The sequence below is a fragment of the Biomphalaria glabrata genome, chromosome 2 (assembly GCF_947242115.1).
Source record: "Biomphalaria glabrata chromosome 2, xgBioGlab47.1, whole genome shotgun sequence".
Lineage (NCBI taxonomy): Eukaryota > Metazoa > Mollusca > Gastropoda > Planorbidae > Biomphalaria > Biomphalaria glabrata.
Window position 1 is genome coordinate 16,154,173 of NC_074712.1, and position 18,121 is coordinate 16,172,293.

An 18,121-nucleotide genomic window follows, 5' to 3' on the forward strand; every position below is an offset into this window, starting at 1 on the left:
TGCCAGTTGGCTTTTTTCTAGTTCCATCTGGGGATGGTGGAGTTTTCTGATATTTTGAAGGAGGTATTGATACTGATCAATATGGGTCTGTGGTCACTGGTGGCTAGCTGGTCTGCAACTTCTCTGGTGCACTTTTTGGATAAGTTGTCTTTTGCAAAGGCTAGATCTGGAGTGGTTGATGTTAGCCAGGCTCTTGAAAAAAAGGTTGGTTTGTCCTCAGGTTTATTTAGCAAGATAAGTCTGTTCTCTGCTTGCCATTCTTCAATTTCTTCTCCCCTGGCATTTAGGTCTGGGTATCCCCAGCTCTGAGAGTGACTATTCATATCTCCTAAGATTAGACAGTCTTCTTGGTCAGTTATTTGTATGTGGTCAATCTCTATTTCCTTGTCTGGTGGGAAGTAGCAGTTAAATAGATTAATATTTCCATCCGGGAGAATTAGCTTAGTTCCCATTATTTCTGATTCTGAGGAGTTGGGCATAGTTATGTCTGTGGTAGGGATGTCATTTTTAATGAGGGTGAGGATTCCTCCTTTGGGTCTGATTTCTCTATCTTGTCTGATGCAGGTGTAGCCGCTAATGGAGAAACGAAGATTACTGTTCAAATGAGTTTCTTGGATGCAAGCTACATCAATTTCTTTCTCATGCAGAAATATTTTTAGAGCTTCTTTTTTCTTTTGGATGCCCTCTGCGTTCCATTGTAAGATTTTTAGACTTTTGGTCTTGGAGTGTTGGCCAGTAGTATTTACTTTCTTGTCCCTGCTCCTGGCTACACAGGCAGAGAAAGAAGAACCACCAGCTCGCTTGTGTGGGCTCCTTCTAGGCGGAGAGCCCGGCCCCCTACCTGCGCGGCGGGATTCCACAGGCAGGGCGCCACATCTATTAGAATCATTACTGAACTCCAACATAGATGAGGTTGCGTGTCAATGTGTTATGCGCCAGGAGGCCCATTGACTCCGACTTCAGCCTGCTTTTCTTTCTGGGTGTGCTCCCATAGCCTTTGATCATCCAAGATCATCTGCAAGGCAGCAGGTGTTTATTTTCTGAGTTTTCTCTCCTAGATGAACTGCTATCCCTAGCTAACAGGTTTCATCTACCCGGGTTTAGAGTTAGAGCGCCCTATACTCGCTTTTTGCAATCATTTCCCTGGATTTCTGAGATGTTTTTAGTAAATATTCTAACCACTGGAATACTTCACCTCATCCTCCCTGACTGCAAACCAGTTGGTCCACGGCTGTTTATTTGCTATTCACAGCTAACCCTTATATCTAAGGGTCTTTCCCCTATCCGCCACCTGGGGACGCGTTTGGTAGAAGGTGGTAGCTCCCCCAAGTACTTTTATTTAAAAGCTCATATTTTTGTATGTATATATATATATATATATATATATATATATGTAATAATAATTTTATTTTTAGAAAAGTGTGGCCCAGGTTACACAATATCCAGTGACAAAACATGTCAAGCATGTCCTCGTAACACATATCAGCCATATGATCTACCAAATACAACTACAATCTGTCTCAACTGTTCTGCTGATCACGGTACAGTAGGTGTTGCCAGTAACTCATCTGATGACTGTCTGAGTAAGGAAATTATGCCAACTGGATAAAAAGCATTATATTATAAATTATTTTTTCATTATGTCAAAATGATAGTTATCTATTAGTTATGATAATTAGAAAAATAAGGATTTCAAACTACATAATATGAAAAGATATTAATACCAAAAGAAGTTAGATTTTTATGAACATCAGTGTAATGTAACCATAACCCTAATTTATATGTAACTATGATATTTATATTTGCTAATCAAAAGAACAATTGTTTACTTTGTAACTCAACAGTATCCTGCTCTGCTGGATATTATCGTGTAAATAAAACTTGTGCTCCTTGTGAGAGGGGAGAATATCAAGATGAAAGTGATCAGACTCAGTGCAAGAAATGTTCAACAGTATATGACCAACCTTCATCAACATTTAACACTACATCAACCAATTCCACTGATTGTTATCGTAAGTTTATTTGAGGGCTAAATACTAAACATTCAGCGATTCAGTTTCATGTTGTTTTGTATTCACTCCTACATTCACTTAATGAATAGACATGAAACTCTAATCTTGAAGCTTTTGAAAAATAGGGATTTCAAACTACATAATATGAAAAGATACCAATACCAAAAGATGTTAGGTTGTTTGTGAACATCAGTGTTTTGCAGGTGGGGTAAACATCCTCCCATTTAGTCAGACACATGAACACACAGTTATTGGCCATACCAAAGAATTGTGCTGCAATTGTCACAGGAGCTACTAAAGTATTGTACCAAGGTGTAATTTATCTCAGAGGGGAAAGTGGGGCATTATCTTGTCTGCTTTAAAGAGAACACTGCAAGATGTAACTGTAGCCCCTAGCTGTTGTTGAGGATGGCTGCCTGGTCGTGTGGTTTGCGCGCTGGACTGTCGTTCGGATTTATCGCCGGTCGAGGGTTCAAACCCTGCCCGCTCCCATCCCCCGTCGTCCTGCGGGAGGTTTGGACTAGGAAGTAAACTATCTTCAACTCTGAAAGAACATCCGAAACATGTAAAACATTTTACAAACATAAGACAAATTAATTAAGTTAAGTTATAAAATTTTTACCTAAAAGTCTGTGTCTTTTAACATATCTATTTTATTATAATAGATACTTGCATTCACTGGAATACACATTTTTTTTTTTAATATTTAATTTAAAATATCAATAAATCTCTATAACTTAATAACAATTTTTAAATGTAAAAAAATACCATAATGGTTCACTTTTTTCACAGTTAGTTACCTACCTTTACACATTTACTATGAAAAATCATATTTTTTTTTCCTATTTAACAAACTATATTCTAAAAAAAAAACAACTTCTTATCATTAAATCATGTTTCACTTGATGTGTTTGTGTATTGAATGTATGTGTGTTTAAAATGAAAAAGAGATAACAATATTGAAAGTATTGAAAACCAGAGTCTAAATAAAATAATAAAATTCTATAAGGCACTGAATTGGCATGATTGAAGTAAAGGTTTTACATAATGATTATTTATTAGTTTTAAAATGTAATATCAGAACCTCAAATCTTTTAGTTATTGTTACCTTAAGATAAATTAATTTTGAGATACAAGCAGCAATAGTTATGTTTATAACCCTCTAAATAATTATTTCAGTTAAGTGCGATGTGGGCTATTTCACAATTTTGACTAACAGATCTTGTGCAAAATGTCCATATGGAAGTTATAAAGACAATACAGAACTCAGTACATCATGTCAGGCATGTCCTCCTAACTTGACTACTGTTATTACTGGTGCTGCAAGTTTACAGAACTGTACATTTAGTAAGTTATTTTTCTGAGACACTAATTTATAGTTCTGGTGTAATTAATGATCAAAATGAATTACCTTAAGCTGTTAATAGGCAATACTTTTAATGAGGATGGCTCACTGAATTAGTAACAAAGGAATTATTTGTTTTATAGTTATTATAACACATTATCTTTCCTTTTGAAAACTGGCTTGGTCAGGGAGATGTGGATACAGCACCTTTCATTAGGTTCAGCAGGATGCTGTTAAATGCCTCACTTGGAATGGACAGCAGCATTATCCTTAAGTAGTTGGACCAGGATCTAAGGTCCCATTTCATGTTGAATAGACCTGGGTCAGTGCGATATGCTTTCTTCTTAAAAGGCATCTTTGAGCTTGAACACTGAACAGTGTTGGAGCTACCACATTACCTTACTACCCTCCATGTGTGACAAGAGATTGAATTTCCTTTTTTTTTTTTTTTAATTAAGAAGGTAGAATTCAAAACTCACTTTGCTGGCGACATGCCATTCTCAGATATTGTTAAGCTTTGAAATAGTTTATCTTTTCATCACCCTTCCAATAATCCATTCAAACATTTTTTCATGAATACCATTGTCCCTAAAATCTTTTTTTTTTTTTCATTTCTAGAAATCTGTCAGAAAGGCTACTACAGACCAAATAGTTCTTATGTTGACTGTGTGGAATGTCCTATAGGGACATATAAAAATGTATCTGATGTTGAGGTAACTAGCTGTTATCCTTGTCCTACTAATAAAACAACACTGACTGAAGGAGCTCCCTCAGAGGAAAACTTTTGTATTCGTAAGCAAAACTTTTATTTTTCATTCAATAATTTGAACTATCTTCTGCCATTCAGTAAATAATATTTACATTCAAAATATCATAAACATCTTTAATTCACATCAATGATATGAAATTTATCATATTTTTAAACCATATAAGCAATCAAAGCTTTAAATGTTAAAATGTTCATGAAGTCTTTTAAACAGAATAAAGAACATTTTATGAGAGAACAAAGTTATTTTGATTAATTTCTATATATTGATAGAACAAAGTTATTTTGATAAATCTCTTTGTATTTAGGCAAAAGCCCTGAAACTCTCATCACAAATTCTCCCTACTTTTATATTGACAGCCAACTGTCCAGGGGGTCAAGAGTATTCTCTGGAATTTAACAATTGTACATTGTGCCCAGTTGGACAGTATAAGGAAAACTCAACTGTCCTAAATGTAAGATATAGTTAAAATAATACATTTCTTTGACATTAGGAGTAATTTTTTAAATTTAGTACAACAGTTTAATTGAGCACTAATATTATCCACTTGAATACAGTTACACACTAAAGGATTGAAACATTCAAAATAAGAAACAAAAACAACCTAAAAGCTTATATTAAGTGTAGTTGTATCAGTTACCATACTTTGGATCAGTTATGTAATTAAAGTTGTAATAGATCTAGACTAACAATAATAAATCTGTGCGATTTCAAATATTTTTACCAAATGTTTTTTTTAGCGCAATTTCAGGCTTTTAGCTTTTTTAATACACTATGATCCTATTGGAAAAGGGTGGGGCGAGTAAAAAAAAAGTGAGCGACCTGAATTCAATCTTGAGGACTAAGGCCTCCTCAGCATCTTGAAGCCAATACTGTGACTGTCAGGGTTCAAGTTTATATATATATATACTTGCTGCTATGCTCTGCTTGTCTCTTGTCTTGTTGTGTTTCTTAACTTGGCTCACTAGGGGTTTCTCGAATACTAAATAATACTTGCTTGATACTTTCTTGGTTACTTAATTATAAGTCATCAATACTTGCTTAACTCAAATACGAACACTTAATATACATCTACTCTAATTCCTTATATTCATGAATATCGATAATACTTTAATACTTAATAAAGCACACAATTATATCACTCTTATGAAATAGTAATACACAAAACACCAGTCCAGGAAGTAAACGTCCAACCTTCCTGGACCGGGAGCAAGTCCTTACTGACTAACACATTCTCTCGCACATTCAACGAAGACTTAATCACTCAGTTCACAACACGTGCAACACTTTGCATTCATAACAAGGGGATATAACAATCATACCAAAATATCAAACTAACATTCATTCTGGCCATACCTCTCCCTGACAGTGACCATTGTGCCAGAGAGCTGCTTATGAAAATAAGTTTTATAGTTATTTACAAAGTTTTCTTTCTACAAACAATGAAGGGGACCACTGCCTAAGGGTTGCCTGCTCCTGATTTTTCCTTAGAGTTGACTCCCAAAGCTTTTTCTGTTAGGAGAAGGAAAACTATGAATTCAAACTTCTGTTGCCTGTGACAACATGTCTTGAAGCTCTCACAAGGTATCATCCAGGTCCAAGCATTTAATTATTTTTTTATCCATATTCATCATTTAATTTTCCCAAACTCAGTCCATCAAACCCTAAAATGCCTCCACCACCCCTCTCTGACCCCACCCCCCTTAGGCATTTAATCTTACTAATACCTTCCCCCTTTTTTTGACATATGCTAAACTAGGCAACTTTTGTCTGAGATCAAACAGGACTTTTTCTCTTGATGGCGGCGCATTCTCCCCCCACCCTCTCTCTGCCATTTTCTGTTGGCTTTCCTCAACGTAGTCTGTCCATTTCATTCCCTCTCAAGACCTGGCCGAGAGCGTATCATTCTACTGTTTCTGATTTCCAGACAATTTTTCCCTTATTCTTGGATTGGTGCCTCTAAATCTTCTCTAGGTGATCTGCTCTATTAGTGCCTAGTAGTCGACACTGACTTAGAGACCTCTGCCCAGACCCATCACTAGCTTTTGCTACTGGTAGCCGCAGCTGATCCCTGCCTCTACAGCTGACCTGCCCACTGCCTGTACCCACTTCACCAGCCCGCAAGGAGACACAGCAACAAGCCAAGCATGATGCCACCAAAAGATAAGCTCAGGTCCTATATAATGGCACTCAGACCACTTGGCTATAACATCTTGCGATGATTTAACTTAATTTATGTACATCCTCCTTTCACATATCTTACCTGTACATTATATAATCTCCCTCTTTTGTAAATAAACGTTTATCCATTGTAAATTTAAGCATTAATCTTTGTTGTTTGCCTTTATATGTATCTGTGCCTGCACATATTCTTTGTGGGAGTGGGGTCTTGTCAAACAAAACCCCTAGATGTACAAACAGCCTACACACCAACATACAATCCACTTTTCACACTTACATATAATTATATATTCTATCTATTTCTTGACATTTAGGTGTGTAAATATTGTGAAGCCAATTATACAACTTCAGGTCTTGGTGCTACAAGCTGTATTCAAAGCTTAGGTGAGTTTCTATTGAATATATGTATTGACAGAATTGTAATATATCAGTTAAACAGCAGTATGCTTAATTGTTGCCTTTAATTTGTTTTTATCTCTTAAAGCATTGCTATCCTGTGATTGTAAGCTGTTGAGAAATAAAATTATGATTAAAATAAAGTAACATTAGCCATACAACTTAAGGTTTGAGATGGCTTCCCTTAATATTTTAGTTGTATAAAAGTCCCATTGACAAAGAATAACATTTATTCTCAGACTAAAAAAAAAATTGGTTTAATCTTTCTTTCTCATAGACCATGCTGACAAGGTGGGTTGTGAAGTTGGTCATTTTTTTTTAGGACAAAAATAATAAGTTGTATTTGCATTTTGGTTATAAATCCCTATTTGAGTATTAACCAAGTTAAAAACCATATTATCACTAATGATTAAAATTAAATTGACTGCATTTCAGTTTCCAAGCGGTACCTTTCATACTGTTATCATTAGAAGTAACTTAATGCAGTTGTTCTGAAAATTATTTACTTTATCGGTTGTCATTCTTAAATTTTATGAGCATATAACTCGTCCCTAAGAATTTATTTACAAAATGTTAGAGATATGTGTTGTGTAGTCATTCAGTGTATTAAAGCCATACTAAGCAGACATGGATTTCATCTCTATTGTGCTATTATATTCATAACAATTTTGTTTTCATTCTCAATAAAGAAAGCTTGGTAATACGCTGAAAAAAACCTGGTCATTGCCCACAATGCTGTATCAAATAACCAGATTAAATTCATTTTATTTCAGCTCCAGTACTGCCAGTTATAAATATTACAATCCAAATTAATGTAGAGTTCCAGCTTGCTTCATGTGCTAATGAACCACAGATGAACACAGCTACAGTCAATATTATCACTCAAATCATAACAGTTGCCAACAAAAACAAATACCATGGACTGTGTCCAACAACTGTTTGCACTGATCTGACTATTACCATCCTTCAAATATGTGGAAGCCAGGGAAGAAAAAGAGAAGCAACTGAACTGACTGCAAATGTTCTTGTGACACTTCAAAATGTTCAGTAAGCATTACTTTGGATTGTTTGCAAATTAAGCTAATTCCTTATTTTTCTGTTATGTAAAAAAACATTTGCTTACATTTACTATTCTAAATGAAGTAGCCTACATTCTTCAAGAAATATGGGTAAAAATTGAAACAAAGTAGGTGCAAAATATTAAGGTTCTCTATCAAAGATATTTAAGGCTCCTCGAACGCTTCCATCAAAGGTGCCTTTGCCTCATGATGGGCATACGCTTGCAAGACTACATTACAAATAACTATGTTCTGCTGGAGGCTGGGGTGGATAGTATAGAGGCACTAATTACTATTTGACACTTGCACTGGGTCGGACACTTATCCTTCATGTGAGATGACCGCATGCCAAAGGCCATTCTCTTTGGCAAGCTTAAAGGTGTATGGCATAACACATTTGTGCTTCTTGTAAGTGCTATAAAGATCAACTCAGATGCCATTTCGCCCACACTAGCATAGAGGAAAGTAGCTGGCCTCTGAAAGAGACAGTTGGAGAGTTCTCACAAACCTTTGAGACTCAAAGAAATGCCATTATTGAAGACTGGCACAGAAGACATAAAGAATATTTAAATATATTATTTGATTTATATTTAGTTTTCAGTCCAGTCCAGACTCTTTAATATCTTTATCCATTCTCTTTTTTTCATTCTCTCTTCTTCAATGGAAGATTTTGTTCAGTTGAATTTTTTTGGTGCATACATTTCTTGAAATAATCGTTTTTGTTTAAAAACCATTTTATAACCCTGCATCTTGAAATGGTTTGTTTTAGGTCACCTTTAACTCTGGCTGATGGCACCAAGATAAATACAGAGAAAGCTGTTTTGGCTATATTACGTTATGACACCCAGCCTGCTCAAAAATTAATGGTAGGTATTTCATTGGAACTCATATTTTTAAATAACCAGGTAGTATTTATGATACATAAATAAAAGAGTATTTTAAATACATCCCTGAAAAGTCTTTTTACTTTCCCAAATGTTAAAGAATGACTGAGTGCCCACATTTTTGTCTGAAAAAATAATTATTGAAAGACGTCTGTCATAACTTTTATTTATTAGAGTGCTTTTTGTCTCTGTTAAAACTTTGAGAATCACGGGAGGGAGGAGGTGGCTAGGACTGTTAATGTAGATTGATTTCCTCCCAGCCAGATGAAATTACTTCAATTCCATATGTTACCCATGCAGTATCTTTTGTATTTCTTTGTTTCTGTATTCATTTTTTTTATGTACATTCCCCTCGCTTTTTTTTTATTAAGACTGGGTCATTAGTTAGAAAAACAAACACTTTTACATTACAATGACATCCCATAATTTTTGTTGACATCCTCTAATGGAAAGCCCTCCTCACTAATCATGAATCTTTGGGTCACCCCCTTTTTTTTTCCTCAATGAAAAGGCCAGTAATCACTGTCTTTTTAAACACAGCTCATCCTTCTTAGGATCATCATTACACTTAGTATAGGCTCAAGAAATATATGCCTATAATCTATTTTCAGTCTTAAGGAATCCTGTTCTTCATTTTGTGTTGTTGTTTGTTTGTTTTTTCTTTATATTTTATTTATTAATATCTTTATAAAAAAGACATTTTCTATTTTGCCTGACGTAGATCTAGTCTTTTGATAAAATGCCTAGTATTCTATAGAATACCTTGGCAAAGTAGAAATTGGAAAATCATTTCTTATTTTGCCTGAAAACACCAGGCATCATATAGAATGCCTGCATTTCGCACTTTATATTTAATAAATAACATTTAATATATCTAGATGTATGCATGTCAAAATTTTAGATCAATAATTAGGCTAATATTCTACATTAATAATTTTTTTTAAGAGATATGTTGTATTAAGAAAATATGAAGCAGTTTGTCTATGTGCCATGAATATCAATGCTACTAGCTTACTTTAGTAGAAGAAGACATCAAAACCTAACAAAATCATATAACTCTTAGTACTTTGTTTCAGGATGACAATGGCATCAAAATAGGAAAATTTAGTGCTAGAGTACTATGTCCTAGAGGATCTGGCTACAAACAAGAAGAAAAACGCTGCAGTAAGTTTTTTTTACCTCCATGACACACACAGTAAAAATGATCATGCCTGATCACGTAACTAACACATTTTTTAAAATACTTTTTATGCACTTTAACATTGAGAAACCATATAATTTATGTTTCCAACTCATTACCAGTATATCATTGGTGGCACCCAAAAGTTTGTCTCCCAACATAAAATATTGTTTTTGTAGCTAAAAAAAAATTTGCATAATAGATTTAAGTTTTTGTTTTTAATTATATAAAAAGCCACTCTTTGATGAAAATTAGCAAAAATATAAAGCTAGTCATAAAAGTAATTAAAATTGTATACAACCTCATTTACTAGATTTAGCCTAGAAATAATGTAAACTTAATTTATATAAAAAATTTAAGTTACCATATGCAGTTTCATTAGTTGGAACATGGTTAATCAGACCAGCTGCTTATTCAGACTGAAGTCTAAAGTACTGAAAAAAAATCATACTATACAAAAAAAAAACAGTTAATAGATCAGCTGGCTATTATGACCAAAACTATTGCATCTTTATGTTAATTAAAAAGATTTGACTGTATTAATTATTGTTATTAATTATTGTCTTTCTTCATCATAGTTTTGTTTATGATTGTCAATAATGTCTGAAAACTCCTACATCTAAACAGTGATAAAGTATTTGCTTGTGGTATTTTGTGTTATTATACTGTTACGTTCTTCTCTATCAGGCCTTCTGTGAACACTGCTAAACACAACACAGCACACCTAACACAAGAACTTGACAACAAGAGCTTCAATAAACAATGTGGCGGTTTAATGACAAATACATCAACAGCCAATAAACACAATTGGCCACACTAACTTCAAATGCTTTGCTACACTACAGAACTGCCTAACTAATCACTACAAGTCTCTCTAGCTTGTACAGCTACATTTTCAAGGACTCACTTCGTAGCACACAGTCCTTACTGCTTGCTGTCCTGGACTCAACTGTCCTTTCTAACACACTGTCTCTCGTCTTTAAAGGCTTTTTGGTCACATGACCATAACATTGGTCATATTGCATGCATTAGCAGTAATTTCCCCTGTTCAACAGTGATTGGCCTGAATCATGTGTGTCAGTAGGTCACACACACATTAACCCTTACAGTCCGCCACTAGGGCTATAACTGCCCCGTTCTCAGATTTGTCCGTCCCGAACAAAATCTACGTCACGACATTGGCGTTGGAGGTTTATCGACGCAGGTGGGGGTCTATCAGTGGGAGTGGCAGTAGGCCTGTATTGCCATCTTGATGGGGGCATCTCCATTGCTACCTGTGTATGTCTTTTTCTCCTGCACCAGTTTGTCATCCTTAGGTTGAGAGGACGTCGTGCAAGTTGTCTGACCTTTCTGTTAGTCTAGTAATCGTTCAGTACTTTATTAAATAAAAAATTTTTTAAAAAGCGCATTTCGTGGGGAGAACAGAGTATTATTATGCTCCAAACAATGTTCAGTTCTTAGTCTTGGATGATATGTTTAATAAATTCGACTCAACCATGTAACATGATGCAAGAACATCTTGGGCAAATTAAGAATGCCGAAGCTCACGACCAGTACCTCAGATATAGGCTTCAAAATGAGCTTAAAGGCCTGATGGCATATTTTCCAGTCATCCTTAACTGCACGCTTGATATAAGCTACAAAGAACACGTCTTTTACATAGCGTATTATGGACGTATCAGATCCTGTAAGTGTGACGTGGTTCGATATATATAGTCTTCCCTTACAGCTCAAGTCCTGCATATGACATTCGCCCAGGGCCCCGCGCATTGCTAAGGCTGCCTCTGTTTGGTTGACATGGTTCTCAAAAACAGCTTGAATGTTTTTCCTAGAAATTGACAGTTGAATTATATTTTTAGGAAAAGAATTATTACTAGCTATATGGCCTTACTGGGGATACTCTAGTTTGACCGTGATCAGTTTTAAAGAATAATAAAAAATAATTTAAATTTAGCTAGAGAACTAGAAAAACTTTATCTTGAACAGACTATGTCTTCAGGTATTGCTGCATGTAGGCCCTATCCCTATTCATTAGAGTTTAATAAATTAAAAGACATTCAGGAACATTTTGCACTTTCTTCTATAGGCCTCTCATTAGAATATTTTAAAGTCTTGTATATTTATACATTAAATTAGCTAGTATTTTTTCTTTGGTGGGGGGGAATCGGCGTGGAAAAAAAAGGTTAAGAGCAAAATAATCGCTGTATAAGATCTATAAAGGAGGAATTGTCTTTTTAAAAAAAAAAATATTATATATTTTTTTCATTTTTGTAACATATACTTTTGATAATTTAATATATATATTTTTGTTGCTCAAAACCAAGATATTTCACTGTAAACCAAAGCTCTTCAACATTAATATATAACTTAATCCCAAAAATGAAATCATGTATCGCTAAGCTAACAATCAAAATCTATTCAACTTTCTTTCTGCCATTTGACAAAACAGAAAAAAATAGACTTAGAATAATATCAATGGTAATGTTTTTTGTTGTTGTTTTCTTTATTAGAAATGTCATTGAGTTCTATTCTTTTATTTTCCTAGTTCCCTGCAGTGCTGGGCAATATGATTTGAATGGAGTTTGCACACCTTGCCTTAAAGGTACTTATAGTACAAAACCACAGAGTGAAAAATGTGAGCCATGTCCAGGAGACTTAACTACCCACAGTGCTGGCTCTCAAAGTCTGAATGATTGTAAAGGTATGGAGGTTTCCAATTATTATTTGTTAAGTATAATTCACTAAGACTTTGATATTTCAAGCTATAGAGTATTTCTTTGTCAGTATTTTACATAACATTGTTTTCATATCGAATATTATTTATACTGCATCTCATAAATAAAAAATTTTAAATGAACACAGTAACTAACATATTAGACAAAACATTTATTGCATATTGTAATGTGATTTAGCAAATCTATTATATACTTTTGAAAGCCCTGACTGACTGACTCTAATTCTCCAACTTGCGGTGGATGAAAAAATATGAACATTTAACATGTTATTACTTACCATGTATAGAGTAATCATCTTCTTTTTTGAAGTAACGTCTGTATCATGTAAGAAGATAAGTTAGAGAACAACTAAGCTATTTTCATGATCAAAACTGCAAAAGTTTAATATTGCAAAAATGATTTTTTTAATTTGCATTTTCATCCCAATATGTTTATATAAAGTTGAAATATTTATGTTTAAAATAGTACAAAAATATAATTTATCAGTTTTTTAAAGCACTATTTAAACTCTTTTTGGTGGGTAACTCCTCGTATAACATATACCTCCTCCTTTGTGGTTGAAAAATTTTATATTTTTCCCATGAACTGGAAGCCAATTGCATACAAGCCAAGGGTGGATTGGTTCTGTTACAGAGTTGCTATTTTTTTTTCCTCAGCTCTTAAAATTTTCTATGATCTGTATTCTTGACTGATCTATCCTTGCATTGTATCTTGAAATACTATTTTTCATGGCCTCATGCCATGAGAATTAGCATTTCATAAACATGGATGTCATTTTCAGACTCTGAGGGAGCTCTTGTGGATCTCTTTATATCACTTGGACTTGGTGTGACCCCTTGAGATCTTTTTCCAGCACACAGCTTCCCATACAAAATATATAAACTCTTCAGCTAAATGTGTTTCACCTGCTAGAGAAGATAAAATGTATTATCTAATAAAAGTAATAGAAAGTTGTGCTGATACGCAAGTAATATAATCATTTAACATGTATGATATGATTGCATCTTGGCGCTGAAAACAATTGACTGCTTTTAACTTTCATTTCCACCAAAATTTCTAGGTATTTTATGAACTCTGTTGATATCTTTTCAAGTTATTTCCCATTGTCAGATTTAGTCTCTTTGTCTATCAAAGCTAAATTTTTCGTTTGATTTCAGAAAATGATAAATCTGGCATATAATTATAAAGATAAATGCATTTATATAATAACAGTTCCTTTTATAGAATGAAAAATTAATTGAATGTTGCATTATAAAAACACAAAGAAAGAAAATTAATATGGATGAATTAATATGGAGAAAATTTAAAGTTAAAGCAATTAAAAACTGGGAAAATTAAAGAAAAAAAAATTAAAACATAAATATGGAGAGACTTATTGTAAAGACGGGAGGTGCAGTGGCTGAGCAGTAAAGCGCTTGGCTTCCGAACCAGGGACCGGGGTTCGAATCCTGGTGAAGACTGGGATTTTTAATTTCGGGATCTTCTGGCGCCTCTGAGTCCACCCAGCTCTAATGGGTACCTGACATTAGTTAGGGAAAAGTAAAGGCAGTTGGTCATTGTGCTGGCCACATGACACCCTTGTTAACCGTAGGCCACAGAAACAGATGACCTTTACATCATCTGCCCTATAGACCACAAGGTCTGAAAGGGGAACTTTTTTTTTTTTCATTGCAAAGACAAAGAACTAAATGTAGCATAATTATGATAAACTTGTATCATAGAACCTACTCGAAAATATTCATATAATTTTTTTGGCATGATTTTTTAATGATCGTTATATACTATTCTTAAATTTAGCCTAATTTCATGCAATGACTTTTTGCCATTATATTGAACATTTCATAACTTTGAATGTCTATTGAAGGTCAATGTTCTTTTGATGTCACTTACTGTGGTGCCAATGGTAAATGTAGTGTTTCTTCATTAACTGGAAAACATGAGTGTGTATGTAGTGAAAACTACATTGGTACACAGTGTCAACAGAGACAAACACTAGGTCAGTCAAACATCATGCCACTAGCATAATTTTCTCATAAATTTGATACATTTTGTATGCCTTTCAACATTTTGAAAACATCACCTATTGTCAGTTCTCAATTTGTTGATTCTTTTTCAGAAAACCCTGAAACCCTCAAAATTGTTATTGGAATCAGTGTAGCTTTAGGTGCTGTGCTGTTTATTGTTTTGATTGTATTTGGAGTCTGTATGTACAGGTTAGTGCATTGTTATGGTGTCTTGTATTGTATTAAACTCTTTTTTTTTTTAAATTGCTTTTGTATAACTCATCTAAAGTTGCTCAATAGCATGCTCAGTGTGATGGTCCAATCTCTTTTGTGGGCAAGTGCTGGGGAAGGGGTACCTACGATAAGATTTCTTAGTTGAGGTTAGACATGATATTTATAGATTGATCACAATCATAATTAACTTAATGAAAATGTGAAATCCTCATTAGTAACTGAGCACCAAGAAAGCAGAGACAAAGAGTTGCTATTGAAATAACATTGAAAACATTTTCAAGAAAAGTCATGGGTTTTTGCTGCATTATAATAATTGTAGGCATCTTCAAAAAACTAGAGACATTTGAATACCACCACACACACAAATTGACATGATCTCAACAGAAATGTGTCTCCCTAAGATTCCTTTAAAATAAAATACCATGTTTAATATACAAAGACATCATATAAAATGAACAATCACAATTATCTTTGTCATAGTAAGGATTGAATAAACTAACATTTACTATCTTGCACTAAGTTATATGGAAAGCAGTCTAAAATGAAAATTTTAATCCGATGCCTGTTTCTATATTAACTTGAGGGTCTTGTTTAGTTGAGGTAGACTACATTTGTTTATGTGGTTTACTTAAGGTAGACTAGATTTGGTTATGTGTCTCAACTGAGGTAGACTAAATTTGGTTATGTGTCTCAACTGAGGTAGACTAGATTTGGTTGTGTGGCTAAACTGAGGTAGACTAGATTTGGTTATGTGGCTCAACTGAGGTAGACTAGATTTGGTTATATGTCTCAACTGAGGTAGACTAGATTTGGTTGTGTGGCTCAACTAAGGTAGACTATAATCGATTTGGTTATATGTCTCAACTGAGATAGACTAGATTTGGTTATATGTCTCACCTGAGGTAGACTAGATTTGGTTATGTGGCTCAACTGAGGTAGACTAAATTTAGTTATGTGTCTCAACTGAGGTAGACTAGATTTGGTTATGTGTCTCAACTGAGGTAGACTAGATTTGGTTGTGTGTCTCAACTGAGGTAGACTAGATTTGGTTGTGTGGCTCAACTGAGGTAGACTAAATTTGTTTCTGTGGCTCAACTGAGGTAGACTAAATTTGGTTATGTGTCTCAACTGAGGTAGATTAAATTTGGTTGTGTGGCTCAACTGAGGTAGACTAAATTTGGTTGCGTGGCTCAACTGAGATAGACTAGATTTGGTTGTGTGGCTCAACTGAGGTAGACTAGATTTGGTTATGTGTCTCACCAGCGGTAGACTAGATTTGGTTGTGTGGCTCAACTGAGGTAGACTAGATTTGGTTATGTGTCTCACCAGCGGTAGACTCGATTTGGTTGTGTGGCTCAACTGAGGTAGACTAGATTTGGTTATGTGTCTCACCAGCGGTAGACTCGATTTGGTTGTGTGGCTCAACTAAGGTAGACTATAATAGATTTGGTTATGTCTCTCAACTGAGGTAGACTAGATTTGGTTATGTGTCTCAACTGAGGTAGACTAAATTTGGTTATGTGTCTCAACTGAGGTAGACTAGATTTGGTTATGTGGCTCAACTGAGGTAGACTAAATTTGGTTATGTGGCTCAACTGAGGTAGACTAAATTTGGTTATGTGTCTCACCAGCGGTAGACTAGATTTGGTTATGTGGCTCAACTGAGATAGACTAAATTTGGTTATATGTCTCACCTGAGGTAGACTAGATTTGGTTATATATCTCACCTGAGGTAGACTAGATTTAGTTATATGTCTCAACTGAGATAGACTAGATTTGGTTATGTGGCTCAACTGAGGTAGACTAGATTTGATTATGTGGCTCAACTAAGGTAGATTAGATTTGGATATGTGGCTCAACTGAGGTAGACTAGATTTGGTTATATGTCTCACCTGAGGTAGACTAAATTTGGTTCTGTGGCTCAACTGAGGTAGACTAGATTTGGTTATGTGTCTCAACTGAGGTAGACTAGATTTGGTTATGTGCCTCAACTGAGGTAGACTAAATTTGGTTGTGTGGCTCAACTAAGGTAGACTAGATTTGGTTATGTGTCTCAACTGAGGTAGACTAGATTTGGTTATGTGGCTCAACTGAGGTAGACTAAATTTGGTTGTGTGGCTCAACTGAGGTAGACTAAATTTGTTTCCGTGGCTCAACTGAGGTAGACTAGATTTGGTTATGTGGCTCAACTGAGGTAGACTAAATTTGGTTATGTGGCTCAACTAAGGTAGACTAAATTTGGTTGTGTGGCTCAACTAAGGTAGACTATAATAGATTTGGTTATGTGTCTCAACTGAGGTAGACTTGATTTGGTTATGTGTCTCAACTGAGGTAGACTAAATTTGGTTATGTGTCTCAACTGAGGTAGACTAGATTTGGTTGTGTGGCTCAACTGAGGTAGACTAAATTTGGTTATGTGGCTCAACTAAGGTAGACTAAATTTGGTTGTGTGGCTCAACTAAGGTAGACTATAATAGATTTGGTTATATGTCTCAACTGAGATAGACTAGATTTGGTTATATGTCTCACCTGAGGTAGACTAGATTTGGTTATATGTCTCACCTGAGGTAGACTAGATTTAGTTATATGTCTCACCTGAGGTAGACTAGATTTGGTTATATGTCTCACCTGAGGTAGACTAGATTTGGTTATATGTCTCACCTGAGGTAGACTAGATTTGGTTGTGTGTCTCAACTGAGGTAGACTAAATTTGGTTATGTGTCTAAACTGAGGTAGACTAGATTTGGTTATGTGGCTCAACTCAGGTAGACTAAATTTGGTTGTGTGGCTCAACTAAGGTAGACTATAATAGATTTGGTTATGTGTCTCAACTGAGGTAGACTAGATTTGGTTATGTGGCTCAACTGAGGTAGACTAAATTTGGTTATGTGTCTCAACTGAGGTAAACTAGATTTGGTTATGTGTCTCAACTGAGGTAGACTAGATTTGGTTGTGTGTCTCAACTGAGGTAGACTAGATATGGTTGTGTGGCTCAACTGAGGTAGACTAAATTTGGTTGTGTGGCTCAACTGAGGTAGACTAAATTTGGTTATATGTCTCACCTGAGGTAGACTAGATTTGGTTATATGTCTCACCTGAGGTAGACTAGATTTAGTTATATGTCTCACCTGAGGTAGACTAGATTTGGTTATATGTCTCACCTGAGGTAGACTAGATTTGGTTATATGTCTCACCTGAGGTAGACTAGATTTGGTTGTGTGTCTCAACTGAGGTAGACTAAATTTGGTTGTGTTGCTCAACTAAGGTAGACTAGATTTGGTTATGTGGTTCAATTGAGGTAGACTAGATTTGGTTATGTGGCTCAA

At 34.9% G+C, this 18,121-nt stretch overlaps 1 protein-coding gene across 3 annotated transcripts in view; it reads left to right on the forward strand.

Annotated features, from left to right (window-relative positions):
* Positions 1–18,121, forward strand: part of LOC106069146 (uncharacterized) — a 122,999-nt gene that overhangs the window by 81,916 nt on the left and 22,962 nt on the right. For all 3 annotated transcript variants that reach the window (XM_056019355.1, XM_056019356.1, XM_056019357.1), the window contains 12 exons: positions 1,416–1,583; positions 1,845–2,012; positions 3,192–3,359; positions 3,976–4,149; positions 4,484–4,578; positions 6,620–6,689; positions 7,475–7,748; positions 8,529–8,625; positions 9,720–9,807; positions 12,369–12,524; positions 14,423–14,554; positions 14,675–14,771. In XM_056019355.1, the coding sequence (XP_055875330.1) occupies positions 1,416–1,583; positions 1,845–2,012; positions 3,192–3,359; positions 3,976–4,149; positions 4,484–4,578; positions 6,620–6,689; positions 7,475–7,748; positions 8,529–8,625; positions 9,720–9,807; positions 12,369–12,524; positions 14,423–14,554; positions 14,675–14,771 (1,687 nt within the window). The remainder of the gene's footprint in view (positions 1–1,415; positions 1,584–1,844; positions 2,013–3,191; positions 3,360–3,975; positions 4,150–4,483; positions 4,579–6,619; positions 6,690–7,474; positions 7,749–8,528; positions 8,626–9,719; positions 9,808–12,368; positions 12,525–14,422; positions 14,555–14,674; positions 14,772–18,121) is intronic.